Source organism: Mercenaria mercenaria, unplaced genomic scaffold (genome assembly GCF_021730395.1).
Source record: "Mercenaria mercenaria strain notata unplaced genomic scaffold, MADL_Memer_1 contig_3125, whole genome shotgun sequence".
Classification (NCBI taxonomy): domain Eukaryota; kingdom Metazoa; phylum Mollusca; class Bivalvia; order Venerida; family Veneridae; genus Mercenaria; species Mercenaria mercenaria.
The window spans coordinates 21,485-41,178 of NW_026461237.1; the positions used below are offsets into that span (position 1 = coordinate 21,485).

Below are 19,694 nucleotides of genomic sequence, written 5' to 3' on the forward strand. Positions count from 1 at the left end.
GATAATTTGAACAAACTTGGTAGAGAACCACTAAATGATGCTACATTACAAAATATCAAAGCCCTAGTCTTTGTGGTTTGGACAAGAAGATTTTCAAACTTTTTTCCAATATGTCTATGTAAACGATGTGACCCCCAGGGCGGAGCCATATTTGACCCTAGGGGAATAATTTGAATAATCTTAGTAGAGGACCACTAGATGATGTCATATACAAAATATCAAAGCCCTAGGCCCTGTGGTTTTGGACAAGAGGTTTTTCAAAGTTTTTTCCTATATAAGTCTATATAAACCATGTGACCCCCGACCAGGGGCCATATTTGACCCCAGGAAAACAAGTGAATGAAGTATTGCCATGCAATACAAAGTCCCCTACTGGAAGGCACCTAATTTTCTCTACTGCAGTATAACATAATGAACTGATATCTGTCAATGATGTATAAACAATAGTGTACTATATATACAATATGTTATAACAACACACTTGCATTAAAATATGCACATATAAAAACCCACAGTTGTTTTCATATTGAATTTTTTTGCCTGATTATAAAAATTTTATCATGTAAGTTATTTATAGTAAAAACAAAGGGAAATTAATCTTCCTCATGGTGGTGAACATTTGGTCCAAGTTACATCAAAATCCCTCCATGCATGAAGAAGAAATGTTCCGTACGAAGTCATTCTTGAATTTGACCTTTGACCTCTAAATATGACCATGACCTTAGACCTAGGGACCTGGTTCTTGCGCATGACATGTTGTCTCATCCAGGGGAATATTTGTGCCAAATGATATCTAAATCCTACTTTGCATGACAAAGTTATAGACCGGACAGGAAAAAAATCCTCTTGACATTTGATCTCAAAGTGTGACCTTTACCTTTAAGCTAGGGTACTGGGTGTTGCGCATGACACGTCGTCTCATCATGGGAAACATTTATGCCAAGTAATATTGTAATCCCTTGATGGATGACAGAGTTCTGGATCGGACAGGGAAAAAAGCTTATTGACCTTTGACCTCCAATTGTGACCTTGACCTTTGAGCTAAGGGTCTGGGCTTTACGCATGACATGTTGTCTCATCATGGGGAACATTTGTGCCAAGTAATATTAAAATCCCTTCATGGATGGCAGAGTTATGGACGGGACAGGAAAAAAAATCATTTTGACCTTTGACCCCCAATTGTGACCTTGACCTTTGAGCTAGGGGTCCGGGATTTGCGCATGACACGTCGTCTCATCATGGGAAACACTTGTGCCAAGTGATATCAAAATCCCTTAATGAATGTCAGAGTTATGGACCGGACACGAAACAGACCCTGTTCATGCCATGATAACATTTGACTGCTAAGTGTGACCTTGACCTTTGAGCTAGGGGTCTGAAAGTTGTGCATGACACATCGTCTTATTATGAGGTACATTTGTGCCAAGTAATATTAAAATCCCTTCATAGATGGGAGAGTTATGGACCGGACAGGAAAAAAGCCTTGTTGACATTTGACCTCCAATTGTGACCTTGACCTTTAAGCTAGGGGTCCAGGTTTTGCGCACGACACGTCGGTTCCTCATGGAGAACATTTGTGCCAAGTAATATTAAAATCTCTTCATGGATGGGAGAGTTATGGACCGGACAGGAAAAAAGCCCTGTTGACATTTGACCTCCAATTGTGACCTTGACCTTTGAGCTAGGGGTCCGGGATTTGCGCACGACACATTACCGCATCATGGGGAACATTTGTGCCAAGTAATACTAAAATCCCTTCAAGGATGGGAGAGTTGTGGACCGGACAGGAAAAAAACCCTGTTTACCTTTGACCTCCAATTGTGACCTTCACCTTTGAGGTAGGGGTCCGGGATTTGCGCATGACACGTCGTCTCATCATGGGGAACATTTGTGCCAAGTAATATTAAAATCCCTTCATGGATGACAGAGTTATGGACCGGACACGAAATTGCGGACGGACGGACGGACGTTCTAACGAAACGGTAGTTATGTGACACCCCCATTGTTCTCTCTATTGTTCTAACAGTCACATAAAAAGAAAAAGGTCACATAAACAGAACGGAATGAATGACATCAAAGAGAAAGTACCGTTATGCAGTCACTTAACCATCATTTCGCGGGCACGGACAGACGGACAGACGGACGGACGGACGGAATGACGGAAAAGTGCATTCCTATAGTCCCCGAAACTGGTTTTCAACCAGTAGGGGACTAATAATCTGAACAATCTTGGTAGAGGACCACTAGATTTTGCTACATACCAAATATCAAAGCCCTAGGCCCTATGGTATTGGACAAGAAGATCAGAAACCGTTTTAACTGTTCCTGACCAATGTGACCTTGACCTTTGACCTAATGACCTCAAAATCAATAGGGGTCATCTGTTGGTCATGTCCAACCTAACTATCAATTTTCCTGACACTAGGCCCAAGTGTTCTAGAGTTATTGCCTGGAAACCATTTTACTGTTCCTGGTCACTGTGACCTTGACCTTTGACATACTGACCTCAAAATCAATAGGGGTCATCTGCTGGTGATGACCAACGTCCCTATCAACTTTCGTGAAACTAGGCCTAAGCGTTCTTGAGGTTTCATCCGGAAATCGTTTTACTGTGCAGGGTCACTGTGACCTTGACTTTTAACATACTGACCTCAAAATCAATAGGGGTCATCTGCTGGTCATAACCAACCACCCTATCAACTTTCATGATCCTAGGCTCAAGTATTCTTGAGTTATCATCCGGAAATCGTTTTACTATTCAGGGTCACTGTGACCTTGACCGTTGACATACAGACCTCAAAATCAATAGAGGGAATCTGCTGGTGATGACCAACCTCCCCATCAACTTTCATGATCCTAGGCCCAAGCGTTCTTGGGTTATCATCCGGAAACGGATTGGTCTACATTCCGACCGACCGACCGACAGACAGACCGACCTACCGACCGACATCTGCAAAACAATATACCCCTCCTTCTTCGAAGGGGGGCATAATAAAACCATAAATGAAGTCTCTATATGGCTGCAAAAGCCAAAACAGCCAATTTTGGACATTTAAGGGGCCATAACTCTGGAACCCATGAAGGAATCTGGCCAGTTAAAGAAAGGAACCAAGATCTTGTGGTGATACAAGTTGTGTGCAAGTTTGGTTAAAATCAAATCATAAATGAAGCTGCTATTGTGCAGACAAGGTCAAAATAGCTAATTTTGGCCCTTTCAGGGGCCATAACTCTGGAACCCATAATGGGATCTGGCCGGGTCAAGAAAGGAACCGAGATCTTATGGTGACACAAGTTGTGTGCAAGTTTGATTAAATTCAAATCATAAATGAAGCAGTTATTGTGCAGACAAGGTCAAAATAGCTAATTCTGGCCTTATCAGGGGCCATGACTTTTAAACCTATAAAGGAATCTGGCCAGTTCAAAATCTTGTGGTGATACAAGTTGTGTGCAAGTTTGATTAAAATAAAATCATAAATGAAGCTGCTATTGCGCAGACAAGGTCAAAATAGCTAATTTTGACTGTATTATCTGTGTTTTATTTTCGTATCTATGTCATGTTTGAAAATAAATAATAAAGCATATTTCAGTGTTCGTTTTTTATTTATCATCAAATCATACACACATTTAGGTACAATATGACAATATATTACGATGTAAGGTTAGTAACACATCATGCCCTCGAATTCCTAAATTCAAAATTGCCGTCATTTGGATGCCCCTGGGATGAAAAGAGGCCCTGTCCTGGGTGTCCCAATTTTATATAGACTTATATAGGAAAAAACTTTAAAAATCTTCATGTCTAAAATCACAAGACCTAGGCCTTCGATATTTGGTACGTAGCATTGCCTTGTGGTCCTCTACAAAGATTGTTCAAATCATGCCCCTGGGGTGAAAAGAGGCCCTGCCCTACGGGTCCCAAGTTTTACATAGACTTATATAGGAATTTTTTTTAAAAATCTTCTTGTCTGAAAGTTCAAGGCCTAGGCCTTTGATATTTGGTATGTAGCATTGCCTAGTGGATCTCTAACAAGATTGATCAAATTATGTCCCTGGGGTGAAAAGAGGCCCTGCCCCAGGGGTCACTTGTTATATGAGTTATATAGGAAAAATACTTCAAAAATTATCAGATCATATTTCCTAGACTGTTTAATTATAATTACCTGATGACCCCAAGTAATTAGGGGTCACCTGACTGTGACCTTGACCTTCTGACCTACTTTCTTATTTTTTAGCTCACCTGAGCACAAAGTGCTCAGGGTGAGTTATTGTGATCGCTCACCGTCCGGCGTCCGGCCACACTTTCCTTTAAACAACATCTCCTCCTAAACCACCAGGCCAATTTTGATGAAACTTCACAGAATGTTCCTTGGATGGTTTTCTTTTAATATTGTTCAAGGAATTGAATTCCATACAGAATTCTAGTTGCCATGGCAACCAAAAGGAAAAACATTGAAAATCTTCTTGACCAAAACCACAGGTCCTATGTCTTAGGGCTTTGATATTTGGTATGTAGCATCATCTAGTGGTCCTCTACCAAGACTGTTCAAATTATCCCCCTGGGGTCAAACATGGCCCCGCCCTTTGGGTCACATGGTTTATATAGACTTGTATAAGGAAAACTTTGAAAATCTTCTTCTACAAAACCACATGGCCCAGAGCTTTAATATTTGGTATGTAGCATTGTGTAGTAGTCATTTACCAAGAATGCACACAATATCCTCTGGGGTTAAAACTGGCCCCACCCTGGGGGAGTGCACATGGTTTAAATAGACTTGTATAGGGAAAAACCTTTAAAAAAAATTTGTCTCATTGTCTCAAACCATTTTGATGACATACACAGTTTTGCACACCAATTGTAAAACTGAATTTTATTGACCATAAATGTGACCTACTGACTTTCTTAATATTTTATCATCAGTTTGACATTTGAAACATATAACTCATTACTCAGGTGGGCAATCCAGGGTCATCATGCCTCTTTTCCCCCAAGGGGTACAATTTGAACAATTTTTGTTGAGGACCATAAGACAATGCAACAAACCAAATATCAAAGGTCTAAGTGTTGTGGTTTCAGACAAGAAGATTTTTAAACTTTTTTTCCTATATAAGTCTATGTAAAATTTGGGACCCCCAGGGCGGGGCCATATTTGACCCTAGGAGGATAATTTGAACAATCTTGGTAGAGGACCACTAGATGATGCTACTTCCAAATATCAAAGCCCTAGGCCATATGGTTTTGTACAAAAAGATTTTCAAAGTTTTTCCTATATGAGTCTATATAAACCATGTGACCCCCGGGGCGGGACCATATTTGACCCTAGGGGGATAATTCGAACAAATTTGGTAGAGGACCACTAGATGATGCTACACACCAGATATCAAAGCCCTAGGCTCTGTGGTTTTGGACAAGTAAATCTTTTAAGTTTTTACTTTTGGTTGCCATGGCAACCAGAGTTCTGCATGGAATTCAATTCTTTGGATAATTTTGAAAGGGGGGCACCCAAGGATCATTTCTGTGAAGTTTGGTGTAATTCTGCCCAGTGGTTTACAAGAAGATTTATTTGGAAATTGTTGACGCACGACTGAAGACGCACGACTGACGATGCACGACGGAAATCAAGCAGTCACAATAGCTCACCTTGTCCCTTCGTGACAGGTGAGCTAAAAAAATTAGAAACTAGAGATATTTTTGAGAAAAGCGCATGTCTCCCACAACTGCAACATTGAAAAATGTCTAGTTTCTCTCAATGGTTTTGATGAATGGACCCCACTAAAAAATGATTGTCGAGTTTTTCTCGATGGCTGTGATGAATGGATCCAATCAGTAATTCAAGGGCCATAATTCAAAAGTGCCTGGGAGGATTTGGCTAGTTATCGAACTTGGCCAAGGTCTCATGAACAAACACATTTTGTTCAAGTTTGGTGAAGATCAGATGAGAAATGTTCGACTTAGAGTGCGGACAAGCTTGAAAAATGTCTAGTTTCTTTCGATGGCTGTGATGAGTGGATCCAATCAGTAATTCAAGGGCCATCATTCAAAAGTGCCTGGGAGGATTTGGCTAGTTATCGAACTTGGCCAAGATTTCATGGTCAAACACATTTTGTTCAAGTTTGGTGAAGATCAGATGAGAAATGTTCGACTTAGAGTGCGGACAAACTTGAAAAATGTCTAGTTTCACTCGATGGCTGTGATGAGTGGATCGAATCAGTAATTCAAGGGCCATAATTCAAAAGTGCCTGGGCGGATTTGGCTAGTTATCGAACTTGGCCGAGGTCTCATGGTCAAACAGATTTTGTTCAAGTTTGGTGAAGATCAGATGAGAAATGTTCGACTTAGAGTGCGGACAAGCTTTGTGACAGACAGACAAACACACACACACACACACACACACAGACGGGAGTAAATCAATGTGTCCAACACCACTGTGTAGTGGGAGGCATAATTAACAAGAGCCATCACTAAACGTGACAAATGCCCCCGCAGCGCTTTGACCTGGTGACCTTAAAGTCAATAGGGGTCGTGTATTCAATAAGTGCTATCAGCATGTGAAGTTTGAAGGTCCTGGGTGCAGTCGTTCGCGAGTAAAGTGCCTTCATGCAAAAAGTTAACATTGTGACGAACGAACTAACGAACTAACGGACGGACAGTTGAAAACTAATATGCCTTCGGGGGCATAAAAAGAACACACTGCTTACATGAGTTTTTTCATCAGTGAAAGAAATAAACAAGTAATAATAAAACTATTTTGTTTACAGATACATGTTGATATTCTGAACAAATAAATCAGGGTTTAATATATGACATATTTTTTGCAAAAGCTGATTGAAGAGTCTTACTAATTTTATTTCAAAAGTAAGTGGAGTGGTATCGATACTAAACAAATTTCCTTGTCACTAATTTTTGCTAGTTATCTGGTAGTACCGTTAATAAATTCACTAAATACTCTTACTAATTTCACAAGTTATCAGGTAGTACCATTACTAATTTCACAAAACATCATGTAGTACCCTTACTAATTGCACAAAACCTTATCTGGAGCTCTGTGTAAGTGAACAAAAATGGGAACTGCCTAATAAAAACAAGAGCACTGCAATGCAGAGTAATATACACAAAGCAAAGTAATATATGACCTTTGACCCCTGTGACCTTGATTTCGAAGAGAGACATCCAAAACATGCGCTCTGCACGTCATCTCAGTGTGGTGAACATTTGTGTCAAGTTTCTTTGAAATTCTTCAAGGGGTTCAAGAGTTACAGAGTGGAAACAAAATTGCTAATGGACGGACGGAGATGGATGCACGGATGGACGATGAGCAGACACCTGTGGTATAACTTAACGTATAACAAGAGTGCCAGAATGTCACAATATATGCCCATCAGAGCAAATTTCTTTACCCTAGCACCTGTATTTGCAAATGGAATTTTAATTGTTGTCAAAAATATCAATTTATTTGTATAAAACAAACACAATTTGCCGCCATTTTGTGTATGCTATTTTTGTTCGCGTGACGTCACAATGGCGTCTCTCTATCCGGTTCGCGCGTTTTGTATTTATACTTGAAATGGAATAGAAATAAAAAAAAAAGAGAGAAAAAATAAAGTTTAGAAAGAAACCTCCAGTATTGTCACTAACGAAACTTAAGAGTTTCAGTTAGAGGAGTACGTCTCCAAAGCGCAGCAAGTCCCGGTTTTGCGCAGCAAGTCCAGTAAAAGGAGCAAGCCCAAATTTTGGAAAGAGTAAGTCTTCCAAGTGCAGCAAGTCCGGGTTGCGCAGCAAGTCCAGTAAAAGGAGCAAGTCCAATTTGGAAGAGTAAGTCTTCCAAGTGCAGCAAGTCCCAGGTTGCGCAGCAAGTCCAGAAAAAGGGAGCAAGTCCAATTTGGAAGAGAAAGTCTTCCAAGTGCAGCAAGTCCGGGTTGCGCAGCAAGTCCAGTAAAAGGAGCAAGTCCAATTGGGAAAGAGTAATCTTCCAAGTGCAGCAAGTCCAGGTTGCGCAGCAAGTCCAGTAAGAGGAGCAAGTCCAATTCGGAAGAGTAGTCTTCCAAGGGGCAGCAAGTCCAGGTTGCGCAGCAAGTCCAGTAAAAAGGACAAGTCCAATTCGAAGAGTAATCTTCCAAGTGCACCCAAAGTCCAGGTTGCGCAGCAAGTCCAGTAAGAGGAGCAAGTCCAATTCGGAAGAGTAAGTCTTCCAAGTGCAGCAAGTCCAGGTTGCGCAGCAAGCCAGTAAGAGGAGCAAGCCCAAAATTCGGAGGAGTAAGTCTTCCAAGTCCCAGCAAGTCCAGTGCGCACAAGTTCAGTGAGAGGAGAAATTTTAAAAATTAGAGGAGTAAGTCTAAGAAGCGAAGCAAGTCTAAGAAGCGAAGCAATTTCCTAGGGGTACAGCAAGTCAAGTATATCTGGGAAACCTTCATCATGTATACTGCTTGGAAGATACCTCAGATATTGCACCTTTATATTTTAACCCCAAAAAACTTGAAAAATTGGGGGCTCGCCCGGGGATTAACTATAATAATATTGCGCTATCATAACAAGCATGATTTTTACGATGAATGGTTGAGACTTGGCGAGAGACTTGGATTGTCCGGTGGAGACTTGATCCTTTTCACAAAGATAAGGAAGGAATGTATAGCAAGGGAAGAGAGAGCCCAACGACGTGATGAAGAAAGGAGACAGATGGAATGAACTTTGAACTGAAAATGAAGGAGAGAGACTTAGAGATTGAGCGTTTGAGGGTCAACAGAGTAGACAGTACTGATACTTGTAAGGCGTACAGACCTAAGATTCCAAAGTTTGATGAAGAGCACGATAACATTGACGCATATCTGGAAAGGTTTGAGAGATAATGCTCAAAGTCAAAAAGTGGGAAGAGAGAGCGGGGCCATAAGTTTTAGCTCACTTTTAACGGGAAAATGGGCTGGGGTGTACACAAGCATGCCACAGAAGAGGCCTGTAATTACGATTCTCTAAAGAAAGCGATCCTAAGGAGGTATCAGTTGACTGAAGAGGATTCAGATCTAAATTTCGACAAAGTAAACCAGACCAAGGAGAGTCGGTCTTCCAATTTGTGTCAGAATAAAGAGATACTTCAGTCGTTGGACTGAACTGGTTTGGAATAGAAAAGACGTATGAATCCTTATGTTATTTAATGATAAGAGAGCAGTTTATTGAAGGTTTTTCAGCGAATTAGCGGTGTTTCTGAAAGAGAAGAAACACCAAAGCGATGGACGAATAACACGTCTTGCAGACAGTACATCGAAGCACTAAGGGGACACCTTCAATATTGTCGAAAAGTGTTGCGCCACAAAGGGAAAGCACAACTCCACCAATCATGACAGTCCAGTCGAAAGACAGAAGAGAAGAATGGGTTGCGGAAAACCTCTTTATATGTAATAAAGCAGGTCATTTAGCGCGTGACTGTAGACAAAACAGCAGGGTAACACTCCAAAGAGTTGCTTTATCTGTAATAAAGCAGGACACTTAGCCAGAGATGTAAGCAGATGAGATCGCTCCACAAAGAATGACCAAAGTTAGCAGCAGTGTGTTCAAACGGATGAAAAAAAACAGCCCATGAAAAACAATACTGAAGACGGAAAATTGAAGTTGGCAAGTGGGAGTCAGTCCCAATACTGCAGGAGTTTGTACCATTGATAGCTTAAAAGGGGAGAGAACTTGGAGGACAGAGAGGATTCGTGGGAAACAGAAAAGTGAAAGGTTAAGGGACACTGGATGCGAATCCGCTGCTGTAAGAAGAGACTTAGTCAAAGAAAGCAATTTCTAGCAAAGAATAGTGAGATCACAATAGAGGGGGACGCCAAAGTTGTACCTATGGCGAAGATATGGGTTGATACCCGTATTACATTGGAGAAATTGGGGCAATGGTACCAAAGTCGTTGATTTGTGACTTAGTCATTGGGAATGTTCCTGGTGTACTTGATAGACCTGATCCGAAGGGAAAAAGAAGATTGCTGATAAAATCATACTGCGGTTAGACAAGATCACAGAGTAGAAAAGCAAGCTACCAACGAAAGCACTGAATGTGCCGAAGCCCTCCTGTAAAACAGAAGCTAATGGGGAGACATTAAAGCATCACAGAAGGAAGATAAAGCATTGCAAAAGCTGTGGTTTTAGCAAAGACAGAAGACATGCTCGAAACCAAGGTGGTGCAAAATACAAATTTGCAATAAGAAATGGAGTGCTGTATAGAGTTTATCTTCAGACGAAAGGGGCGTTTTGACTACGAGATCAAACAAAATTGTCGTACCAGCAAGCAAACGCAAAAGAGTGATGGAACTTGCTCACGAATCGATCGTTGGAGGACATCTTTCAGCAAAGAAAACTGAGGACAGGATCACGTTCAAGTTTTTTTTTGGGCCTGGAATTTAAAGTAAAGTTGGACGATTTTCCCGATCTTGTGACAAATCCCAAAAAAGACCATTCCGAAAGGCCGAGTTAAGAAGGTTCCTTAGGAGACATGCCAGTGATTGAAGAACCCTTCCACAAAAGCCATAGATTTAATAGGACCTATTGCACCAGTGTCAGACAGTGGAAACAGATATATATTAACAGTGGTTGATTATGCCCGCAAATACCCAGAAGCGGTAGCATTACCAAGAATTGACACAGAAAGAGTAGCAAAGCACTTTTTGACATCTTTTCGAGAGTAGGTCTCCCAAGTGGGAAATTTTAAGTGACAGAGGCAGCCAATTTACATCTGACCTGATGAAAGAAGTAAGTCGTCTTATATCAGTGAAGCAACTCTTCACCACACCATACAACCCGAAGTGCAATGGATTCTGTGAGCGTATGAATGGAGTCCTGAAAAAGCATGTTAAAGAAGATGTGCCAAAAGACCCAAAGATTGGGATAGATACCTTCGGCAGTATTATTTGCCTATAGAGAAGTACCACAATCAAGTACAGGATTCTCACCCTTTGAACTTTTATATGGAAGAACAGTGCGGGACCAATGCAAGTGTTGAAAGAAATATGGACAGCGAAAGAAAATCCTGAGGCACAGAACACTATCAATTTTGTATTTGATTTAAAGCAGCGGTTGGAAGAAACGTGCAAGATAGCAAAGAAAGTCTAAATAGAGCTCAGAAGACAACAAACATCATTACGATAAGAAAGCTCGCAAACGAGTAATTAAAACTTGGCGCAAAGTACTACCTCCTGCTTCCGACAGATAAGAATAAGATGATGCTACAATGGAAAGGATCATATGAAGTTGTTGAGGCTATCAACGGAGTTGACTATAGAATAAAAGTTGGTGAAGAACGAGAACATATCACATCATTTTTCAAAGAAGTATGAAGAACGCAAAGACACGATTGCAGCAAGTGTGGCAATTATAGAAGATGACAACCATATTCAAGGTGGAGCGGTAGATGATGAAAGTCTCTAGAGTTTCCAGATACAAAGTGGTGAACATTTTGTGATGTCAAGATCTGTGAAAGACTTACTCAGGAACAGAGAAAGCAAGTCTTAGATCTTCTTTAAGAATTTAGTGAGGTGTTCTCCGAACAAAAAACCCGGAACAACTCCTCTCATACAGCACCACGTCGAACTGATGACCAGAAACCTATCCGAGTGAAGCAGTACCCAATACCATACGCTAAGCGTCAAGATGTGGAAGAAAGAAATTAAAAGACTGGGAAACTGATGTTATAGAACAATCTGTATCCGAGTACAATGCACCTATCGTAATTGTAAAAGAAGAAAGACGGAAGCAATAGATTCTGCATTGACTTTCGACGCCTTAATTCTGTGACAAAGTTTGATACCGAACCTATGGCTAGTGGGATGAATTCTGGCAAGACTGAAAGATGAAAAGTTTTTTACAAAGATCGACTTATGTAAAAGGGTTACTGGCAGATTCCAGTTGCTGAAAGTTGCCGAAGAATGACAGCATTTTCTACAGACAGAGGGAGTTTCCAGTTTTAAGAAAATGCCATTTGGGAAAGGTCAACTCTGGGGCACCTCAACCGTATGATGAGGAAGCGCGCAGGATGTAACAACGTTGATAATTATATCGACGATATGATAGGACATACTCAAACTTGGGAAAGATCATCTTGTTATGCTACGAGACCCTCCTCCAAAGACTTAAAAAAGCATGTCTTACAGTTAAACCAACAAAATGTTTTATTGGGTTTGGCAACATTGGATTTACAGGGCATATGGTTTGGAAATGGAATAGTTCAGATGGAAGAGGAGAAACTTAATCGCATAAGGCAAGCAGCAGTTCCAAAACCAAAAGACAAAATTAGGGCATTTTTAGGGTTAGCGGGCTATTACAGAAAATTCATATCTTCATTTGCCGAAATAGCAGCACTCTAACAGACTTGACGAAAAAGGGGACAGCCGAATTATGTCAAAGGGAAGCAAGTCAAGATAGTGCTTTTAATACCTTGAAGGGTCAACTCACCAGATCGCCTATTCTTCGACTACCAGATTTTCTAAACAATTCATTTTACAGTGTGATGGTTTTAAGTACCGGGATCGGAGCAGCGTACGCAGCAGTAGAAGAGGGTTTATTTCATTTTCCTTCCCCGCAAGAACTGCTCGATCGTGAGAAGAACTACTCAGTTGGAGAAAGAGAGTGTCTTTCCAAGTATTCGGAATAAAAAAGTTCCAGAAGTATCTTTATGGGAAGGAATTCGTCATACAAACAGACCACAATTCTTTAGCATAATCCAGAAATCCACACCAGATAATGGAAGATTAGTAAGATGGGCATTATTTTTGCAGTCATATAAATTCCGGATTGAGGCAATAAAAGGAACAGACAACATCTTTGCAATTACTAAGCAGACAAGATGAAGATGATGAAGACAGTCCCCACATTAAAAATATCAACAGGATATGCAGACAGAAATAAATCAGATATTTTTGCCATGATTTTGAAATATGGAATATTTCCTTTAGAAGGGGGCTGTTGTCAAAAATATCAATTTATTTGTAAAAACAAACACAATTTGCCGCCATTTGTGTATGCTATTTTTTTTTCCGGACGTCACAATGGCGTCTCTCTATCCGGTTCGCGCGTTTTGTATTTATACTGAAATGGAATAGAAATAAAAAAAAAGAGAGAAAAAATAAAAGTTTAGAAAGAAACCCCAGTATTGTCACAAACGAAACTTTAAAAGTTTCAGTTAAAGGGGTACGTCTCCAAAGCGCAGCAAGTCCCGGTTTGCGCAGCAAGTCAGTAAAGGAGCAAGTCCAATTTGGAAAGAGTAAGTCTTCCAAGTGCAGCAAGTCCAGGTTGCGCAGCAAGTCCAGTTTAAAAAGGGGCAAGTCCCCAATTTGGAAAAGTAAGTCTTCCAAGTGCAGCAAGTCCAGGTTGCGCAGCAATCCAGTAAAAGGAGCAAGTCCAATTGGAAGAGTAAGTCTTCCAAGTGCAGCAAGTCCAGGTTGCGCAGCAAGTCCAGTAAAAGGAGCAAGTCCAATTCGGAAGAGTAAGTCTTCCAAATGCAGCAAGTCCAGGGTTTCGCAGCAAGTCCAGTAAGAGGGGGCAAGTCCAATTCGGAAGAGTAAGTCTTCCAAGTGCAGCAAGTCCAGGTTGCGCAGCAAGTCCAGTAAGAGGAGCAAGTCCAATTCGGAAGAGAAAATCTTCCAAGTGCAGCAAGTCCAGGGTTTCGCAGCAAGTCCAGTAAGAGGAGCAAGTCCAATTCGGAAGAGTAAGTCTTCCAAGTGCAGCAAGTCCAGGTTTTCGCAGCAAGTCCAGTAAGAGGAGCAAGTCCAATTCGGAGGAGTAAGTCTTCCAAGTGCAGCAAGTCCAGGTTGCGCAACAAGTTCAGTGAGAGGAGCAATTTAAATTAGAGGAGTAAGTCTAAGAAGCGAAGCAAGTCTAAGAAGCGAAGCAAGTCTAGGGGTACAGCAAGTCAAGTATATCTAGGAAACCTTCATCATGTATACTGCTTGGAAGATACCTCAGATATTGTCACCATTATAGTTAACCCAAAACTTGACAATTGTGTGGTTGTTTAGTAATTATTGTAATTCTTTTGTTTTTCTAAATCCACATAAAAATTCCTTACCAGGTAGAGATACCTTAAAATACACCTAAAATTTGAAATTAACATCTATATTGTACCACAGAAAGTGGTCTTGGTTTTTCCATACGGTCAATTATAAAAAAGTTACAATATAAGTTATTTATAGTAACAACTAAGGGAAGTTAATCTTTAAAAAAAAAAATTATAAGTCCACACAAAAATCCTTCCCAGGCAGAGATTGGTCAAAATACATCTCAAAATCGGATGTAACATGCATGTTGTACTATAGAAAAGTGGTCTCAATTTTTCCCTACGACTTGTAATGAAAAAGTTACAATATATGCTAATTATAGTAACAACAAAGGGAAGTAATTCTAAAGAAGGGACCTGCGCATGGCACTTCGTCTCATGATGGTGTACAATTGTGCCAAGTTACATCAAAATCTCTCCATGCATGAAGAAGAAATGCTTCGGACAAAGTTATTCTTGTATCTGACTTTTGGCCTCTAAGTGTGACCTTGACCTTAGACCTAGGGACCTGGTTCTGGCACATGACACTCTGTCTCATGGTGGTGAACATTTCTGCCAAGTTATATCAAAATCCCTCCATATATGAAGAAGAAATTCTCCAGACAAAGTTTTCATTCTTGTATCCTTTGACCTCTAAGTGTGACCTTGACCTTAAACCAAGGAACCTGGTTCTTACGCATGACACTTGCCATCTTGTGGTGGTGAATATTTGTACCAAGTTATATCAAAATCCCTCCATGCATGAAGAAGAAATGCTCCGGACAAAGTTTTCATTCTTGTATCCTTTGACCTCTAAGTGTGACCTTGATCTTAGACCTAGGGACCTGGCTGGTTCTTGCGCATGACACTCCGACTCATGATGGTGAACAATTGTGCCAAGTTTCATCAAAATCCCTCCATGTATGAAGAAGATATGCTCCGGACAGTCATTCTTGAATTCGACCTTTGACCTCTAACTGTGACCTTGACCTTAGACCTAGGGACCTGGTTCTTGCGCATGACACTCCGTCTCATGATGGTGAACAACTGTGCCAAATATTTTCAAAATCCCTCCTTGCATGAAGAAGATATGCTCCGGACAAAGTCTGTGGAAGCTGATCGCCCTCCCACCCATCTGCCCGCCAGGGGCGTTCCCATAATATGTCCCGTTTTTCAAACGGGCGTATAAAAATATACCAGAAAATCAATTTTATTATTGAACCTTTGGTTCAATTCAGCTAAGATAACTCACCTTTTACAAGAACACTTTTCGTTCCAATTTGGTCAAGCTGTTGATTTCTGTCTCTAATACCATTGTTTACAGCACATGTGTATATTCCGCTGTCCTGAAGCTGTAAATTCATGATATTTATGTTACCATGAACAGGCCTGTGTATGTTCTGTATTTGTATCCCTTCCCATGTCTGCTTCATTGATGTGTAGACATAATTGACTGGTCGACCAACTGCACTACAGCTTATTAGAAGAGAACTATTTTCTTCAGGCTCACCATTACTTAGATTTATAGTTACATTTGGAGCATCTGAAATGGAAATAAGTGGCTGAAATGAATCTTACTAAACACAGCAAATATGGAATTGCATAATTATGAGCTACTGACCCCTAAGATGGCATATCATAGGTAAACAAGAGATGCTTTTGGGAAAAGCGCATGTCTCCCACAACTGCCCCTATGAAAAATGTTAGTTTCTCTAGATGTTTTAGACGAGTGGATCCAATTAGATGGTCTGGATGAGTGGATCCAATCAGTAATTCAAGGGCCATAAATCAAAAGTGCCTGGGCGGATTTGGGTAGTTATCGAACTTGGGTAAGGTTTTATGGCCAAACACATTTTGTTCAAGTTTGGTGAAGATCGGATGAGAAATGTTCGACTTTGAGAGCGGACAAGAGTAAACAGACGGACTTTTTCGGTAATTCAAGGACCGTAACTCTAAAATGCCTGGACCGATTTGACTAGTTGTCGAACTTGGCCGAGGTCTCATGGTCAAACACATTTTGTTCAAGTCTGGTGAAGATCGGATGATAAATGTTCGACTTAAAGAGTGCGGACAAGAGTAAAAAGGCCGATTTTTCGATAATTCAAGGGCCGTAACTCCAAAATGCCTCGACCGATTTGGCTAGTTATCGAACTTGGCTGAGGTTTCATGGCCAAACACATTTTGTTCAAGTTTGGTGAAGATCGGATGATAAATGTTTAAGAGTCCGGACATGAGTAAAAAAGCCAATTTTTCGATAATTCAAGGGCCGTAACTCCAAAATGCTTGGACCGATTTGGCTAGTTATAGAACTTGGCCGAGGTCTCATGGTCAAACACATTTTGTTTAAGTTTGGTGAAGATTGGATGAGAAATATTCGAATTAGAGTGCGGACAAGAGTAAAAAGACCGATTTTTGGTAATTCAAGGGCCATAACTCCAAGATGCCTTGACCGATTTGGCTAGTTATCGAACTTGGCTGAGGTATTATGGTCAAACACATTTTGTTCAAGTTTGGTGAAAATCGGATGAGAAATGTTCGACTTAAGAGTGCGGACAAACTTTGTGACAGACAGACAGACACACACACACACACACACACACACAGACTGGAGTAAATCAATATGTCTCCCACACCACTGTGTGGTGGGAGACATAATGATTATGTAATATTCTGTGAAGACACTAATCCAACCTAGACCAAAGTGTTCTCCAGTTATCTGCTTTTATTCATAATATCCTATTGTCAAAGCAAAGTGTTATTGCTCACAAGACTAACTACTCATGTTTTAGTATCACAAAGCATGGGCATCTTAGTTTATTTCTATTTCATTTGTAATCAAACTAACCTTCAAAACTAACTTACAGTTAACTGTAACATCTAGTGTTGTTTCATTTGAAAAGTCATATTCAGGGTAATGAGATGAGGAAGCCTTTGCAGAACATATGTATATTCCATGATCATTTCTGTCAATGTCTGTGAACTCCAGCCTGGGATTACCAGGAGTTCTGTCTTGCCAAGTTACAGTAGGTACAGGGTTTCCTTTTGCACTGCATACAGCTGTAAGACTCTCACTCTCATTTCTTACAATACTGTATCTTTCCACCACGCCAATGTGTATAAATACATCTGGTTTATCTGAAAATATGTATAAACAGCTAAATGAACCTACAACAAGAGGGCCATAATGGCCCTATATCGCTCACCTGTCATCATTGCACTTAAGGACAAGAAGGTCAAAAAATAATCAAGATCAAATGAATCATGAGAAGATATAGCTGTAATTTTCTTAAAGGTACAGATATGTCAAAATACTCCTATATAAATTAGATGTACCATCCATGTTGTACCACAGAAAAGTGGTCTCGGTTTTTCCCTATGGCCAATAATAAAAATGTTACTAAATAAGATATTTAAAGTAACATAAAAGGGAAGTAATTAAAAAAATATATTATAAGTGAACAAAAGAAGGATCTGCCAAATAAAAACAAGAGCACTGCAATGCAACGCAAATGCAGAGCAATATATACACAAAACAAGGTCATATACCTTTGACCTCCTAAGTGTGACCTTGACCTTGAAGTGAGCCATCTGAAACATGTGCTCTGCACATCGTTTCCATGAGGTGAACATTTGTGTCAGGTTTCTTTGAAATCCTTAGAGGGGTTCAAGAGTTACAGAGCGGAAGGGAAATTGCTAATCAACAGACAGACAGACAGACGAACACAGAGGCGATAACATAATATGTCCCTTAGTGCGTTTAAAAAGGAATCGAGATCTTATGATGATACAAGCTGTGTGCAAGTTTGGTTAAAATCAAATCATAAATGAAGCTGCTATTGCGCAGACAAAGTCAAAATAGCTAATTCTGGCCCTTTCAGGGGCCATAACTCTGGAACCCATTATGGGATCTGGCCAGTTCATGAAAGGAACCAAGATCTTATGGTGACACAAGTTTTTGTGCAAGTTTGATTAAATTCAAGTCATAAATGAAGCTGCTATTGTGCAGACATGGTCAAAATAGCTAATTCTGTCCCTATCAGGGGCCATAACTTTTGAACCTATATAGGAATCTGGCCAGTGCAAGAAAGGAATCAAGATCTTGTGGTGATACAAGTTGTGTGCAAGTTTGGTTAAAATCAAATCATAAATGAAGCTGCTATTGCGCAGACAAGGTCAAAATAGCTAATTTTGGCCCTTTCAGGGGCCATAACTCTGAAATCCATTATGGAATCTGGCCAGTTCAAGAAAGGGTCCCAGATCTCATGATGACACAAGTTTTGTGCAAGGTTGGTTAAATTCAAATCATAAATGAAGCTGCTATTGTGCAGACAAGGTCAAAATAGCTATTTCTGGCCCTTACAGGGGCCATCACTCTAGAACCCATAATAGAATCTGCCCAGTTCAAGAAAGGAACCAAGATCATATGGTGATACGAGTTGTGTGCAAGTTTGGTAAAAATCAAATTATAAATAAAGCTACTATTGTGCAGACAAGATCAAAATAGCTAATTTTGGCCCTTTCAGGGGCCATAACTCTGGAACCCATAATAGGATCTGGCCAGTTCAAGAAAGGAACCAAGATCTTATGGTGATACAAGTTGTATGCAAGTTTGGTTAAAATAAAATCAGAAATGAAACCACTATCGTGCAGACAAGAAATTGTGGACAGACAGACGAACGGACGACAGACGACGGACGAAGGGTGATCACAAAAGCTCACCCTGTCACTACGTGACAGGTGAGCTAAAAAGAGTTTTAATTAGGCAAAATATCAACTGTATTCAGTTAGAAAATTATGAAAAGAATTTTTAAGCTGTTGTGCCTCTGTTTTCATTTCTTAAGTTTTTTTTTCACAGTCAGATTAAAAGGCAAAATGTAGAGATACAAGTATAAAACAAAATAAAATAGAATATTCAGTTTCAAACAGTTATTTTCATAAGAAAAATGTCCATTTTTATTTCACTCTGCATTTTGTCAGTAAAACTGACTGAGCAAGGAATCATCAAATTTAATGTAAGAGCAGAGCAATGTCCTACAGGGGCTTTAATAAGGCGTATTTAAAAAACTGTTTCTGCTATCCCGACCTACCCTAAATTTTTGGCTCGGCACTAATTTTATGGCCAATGAGGATTTGTTTTTTTTTTTCAATTTTTCAACAAGAGGGCCCTGAAGGACCTGTATTGCTCAGCTGACATATGGACCTAAAGATCAGTTCATCAAGATTAACGTTCTGATCAAGTTTCATTAAGATATGGTCATAAATATAGCCTCTAAAGTGTTAACTAGCTTTTCCTTTGATTTGACCTAGTGAACTAGTTTTTGACCCAACATGACCCAGATTCAAACCTAACCTAAAGATCATAAAGATTAACATTCTGACTAAGTTGTAAAACAAGAAGGCCATGAAGGCCCTGTATTGCTCAACTGACCTTTTGACTTAAAGATCATCAAGATCAACATTCTGACCGCGTTTCATTAAGATATGGTCATAAATGTGGTCCCTTAAGTGTTAACCGGCTTTTCCTTTGATCTGACCCGGTGAACCTAGTTTTTGACCCCACATGACCAAGATTCCAACTTGACATAAAGATCATTAAGATTAACATTCTGACTAAGTTTCATGAAGATAAAATCATAAATCAAAAAAGCTTTTCCTTTGATTTGACCTAGTGACCTAGTTTTTGACCCCACC

At 40.1% G+C, this 19,694-nt stretch overlaps 1 protein-coding gene across 1 annotated transcript in view; it reads right to left on the minus strand.

The window, feature by feature from the left end:
* The window catches only part of LOC128552755 (hemicentin-1-like), a gene marked incomplete at both ends in the record, with an annotated part of 51,861 nt that overhangs the window by 13,823 nt on the left and 18,344 nt on the right, over positions 1–19,694 (minus strand). Inside the window, 2 exons of the mRNA XM_053533814.1 lie at positions 15,256–15,546; positions 16,866–17,138. Of these exons, the coding sequence (XP_053389789.1) occupies positions 15,256–15,546; positions 16,866–17,138 (564 nt within the window). The remainder of the gene's footprint in view (positions 1–15,255; positions 15,547–16,865; positions 17,139–19,694) is intronic.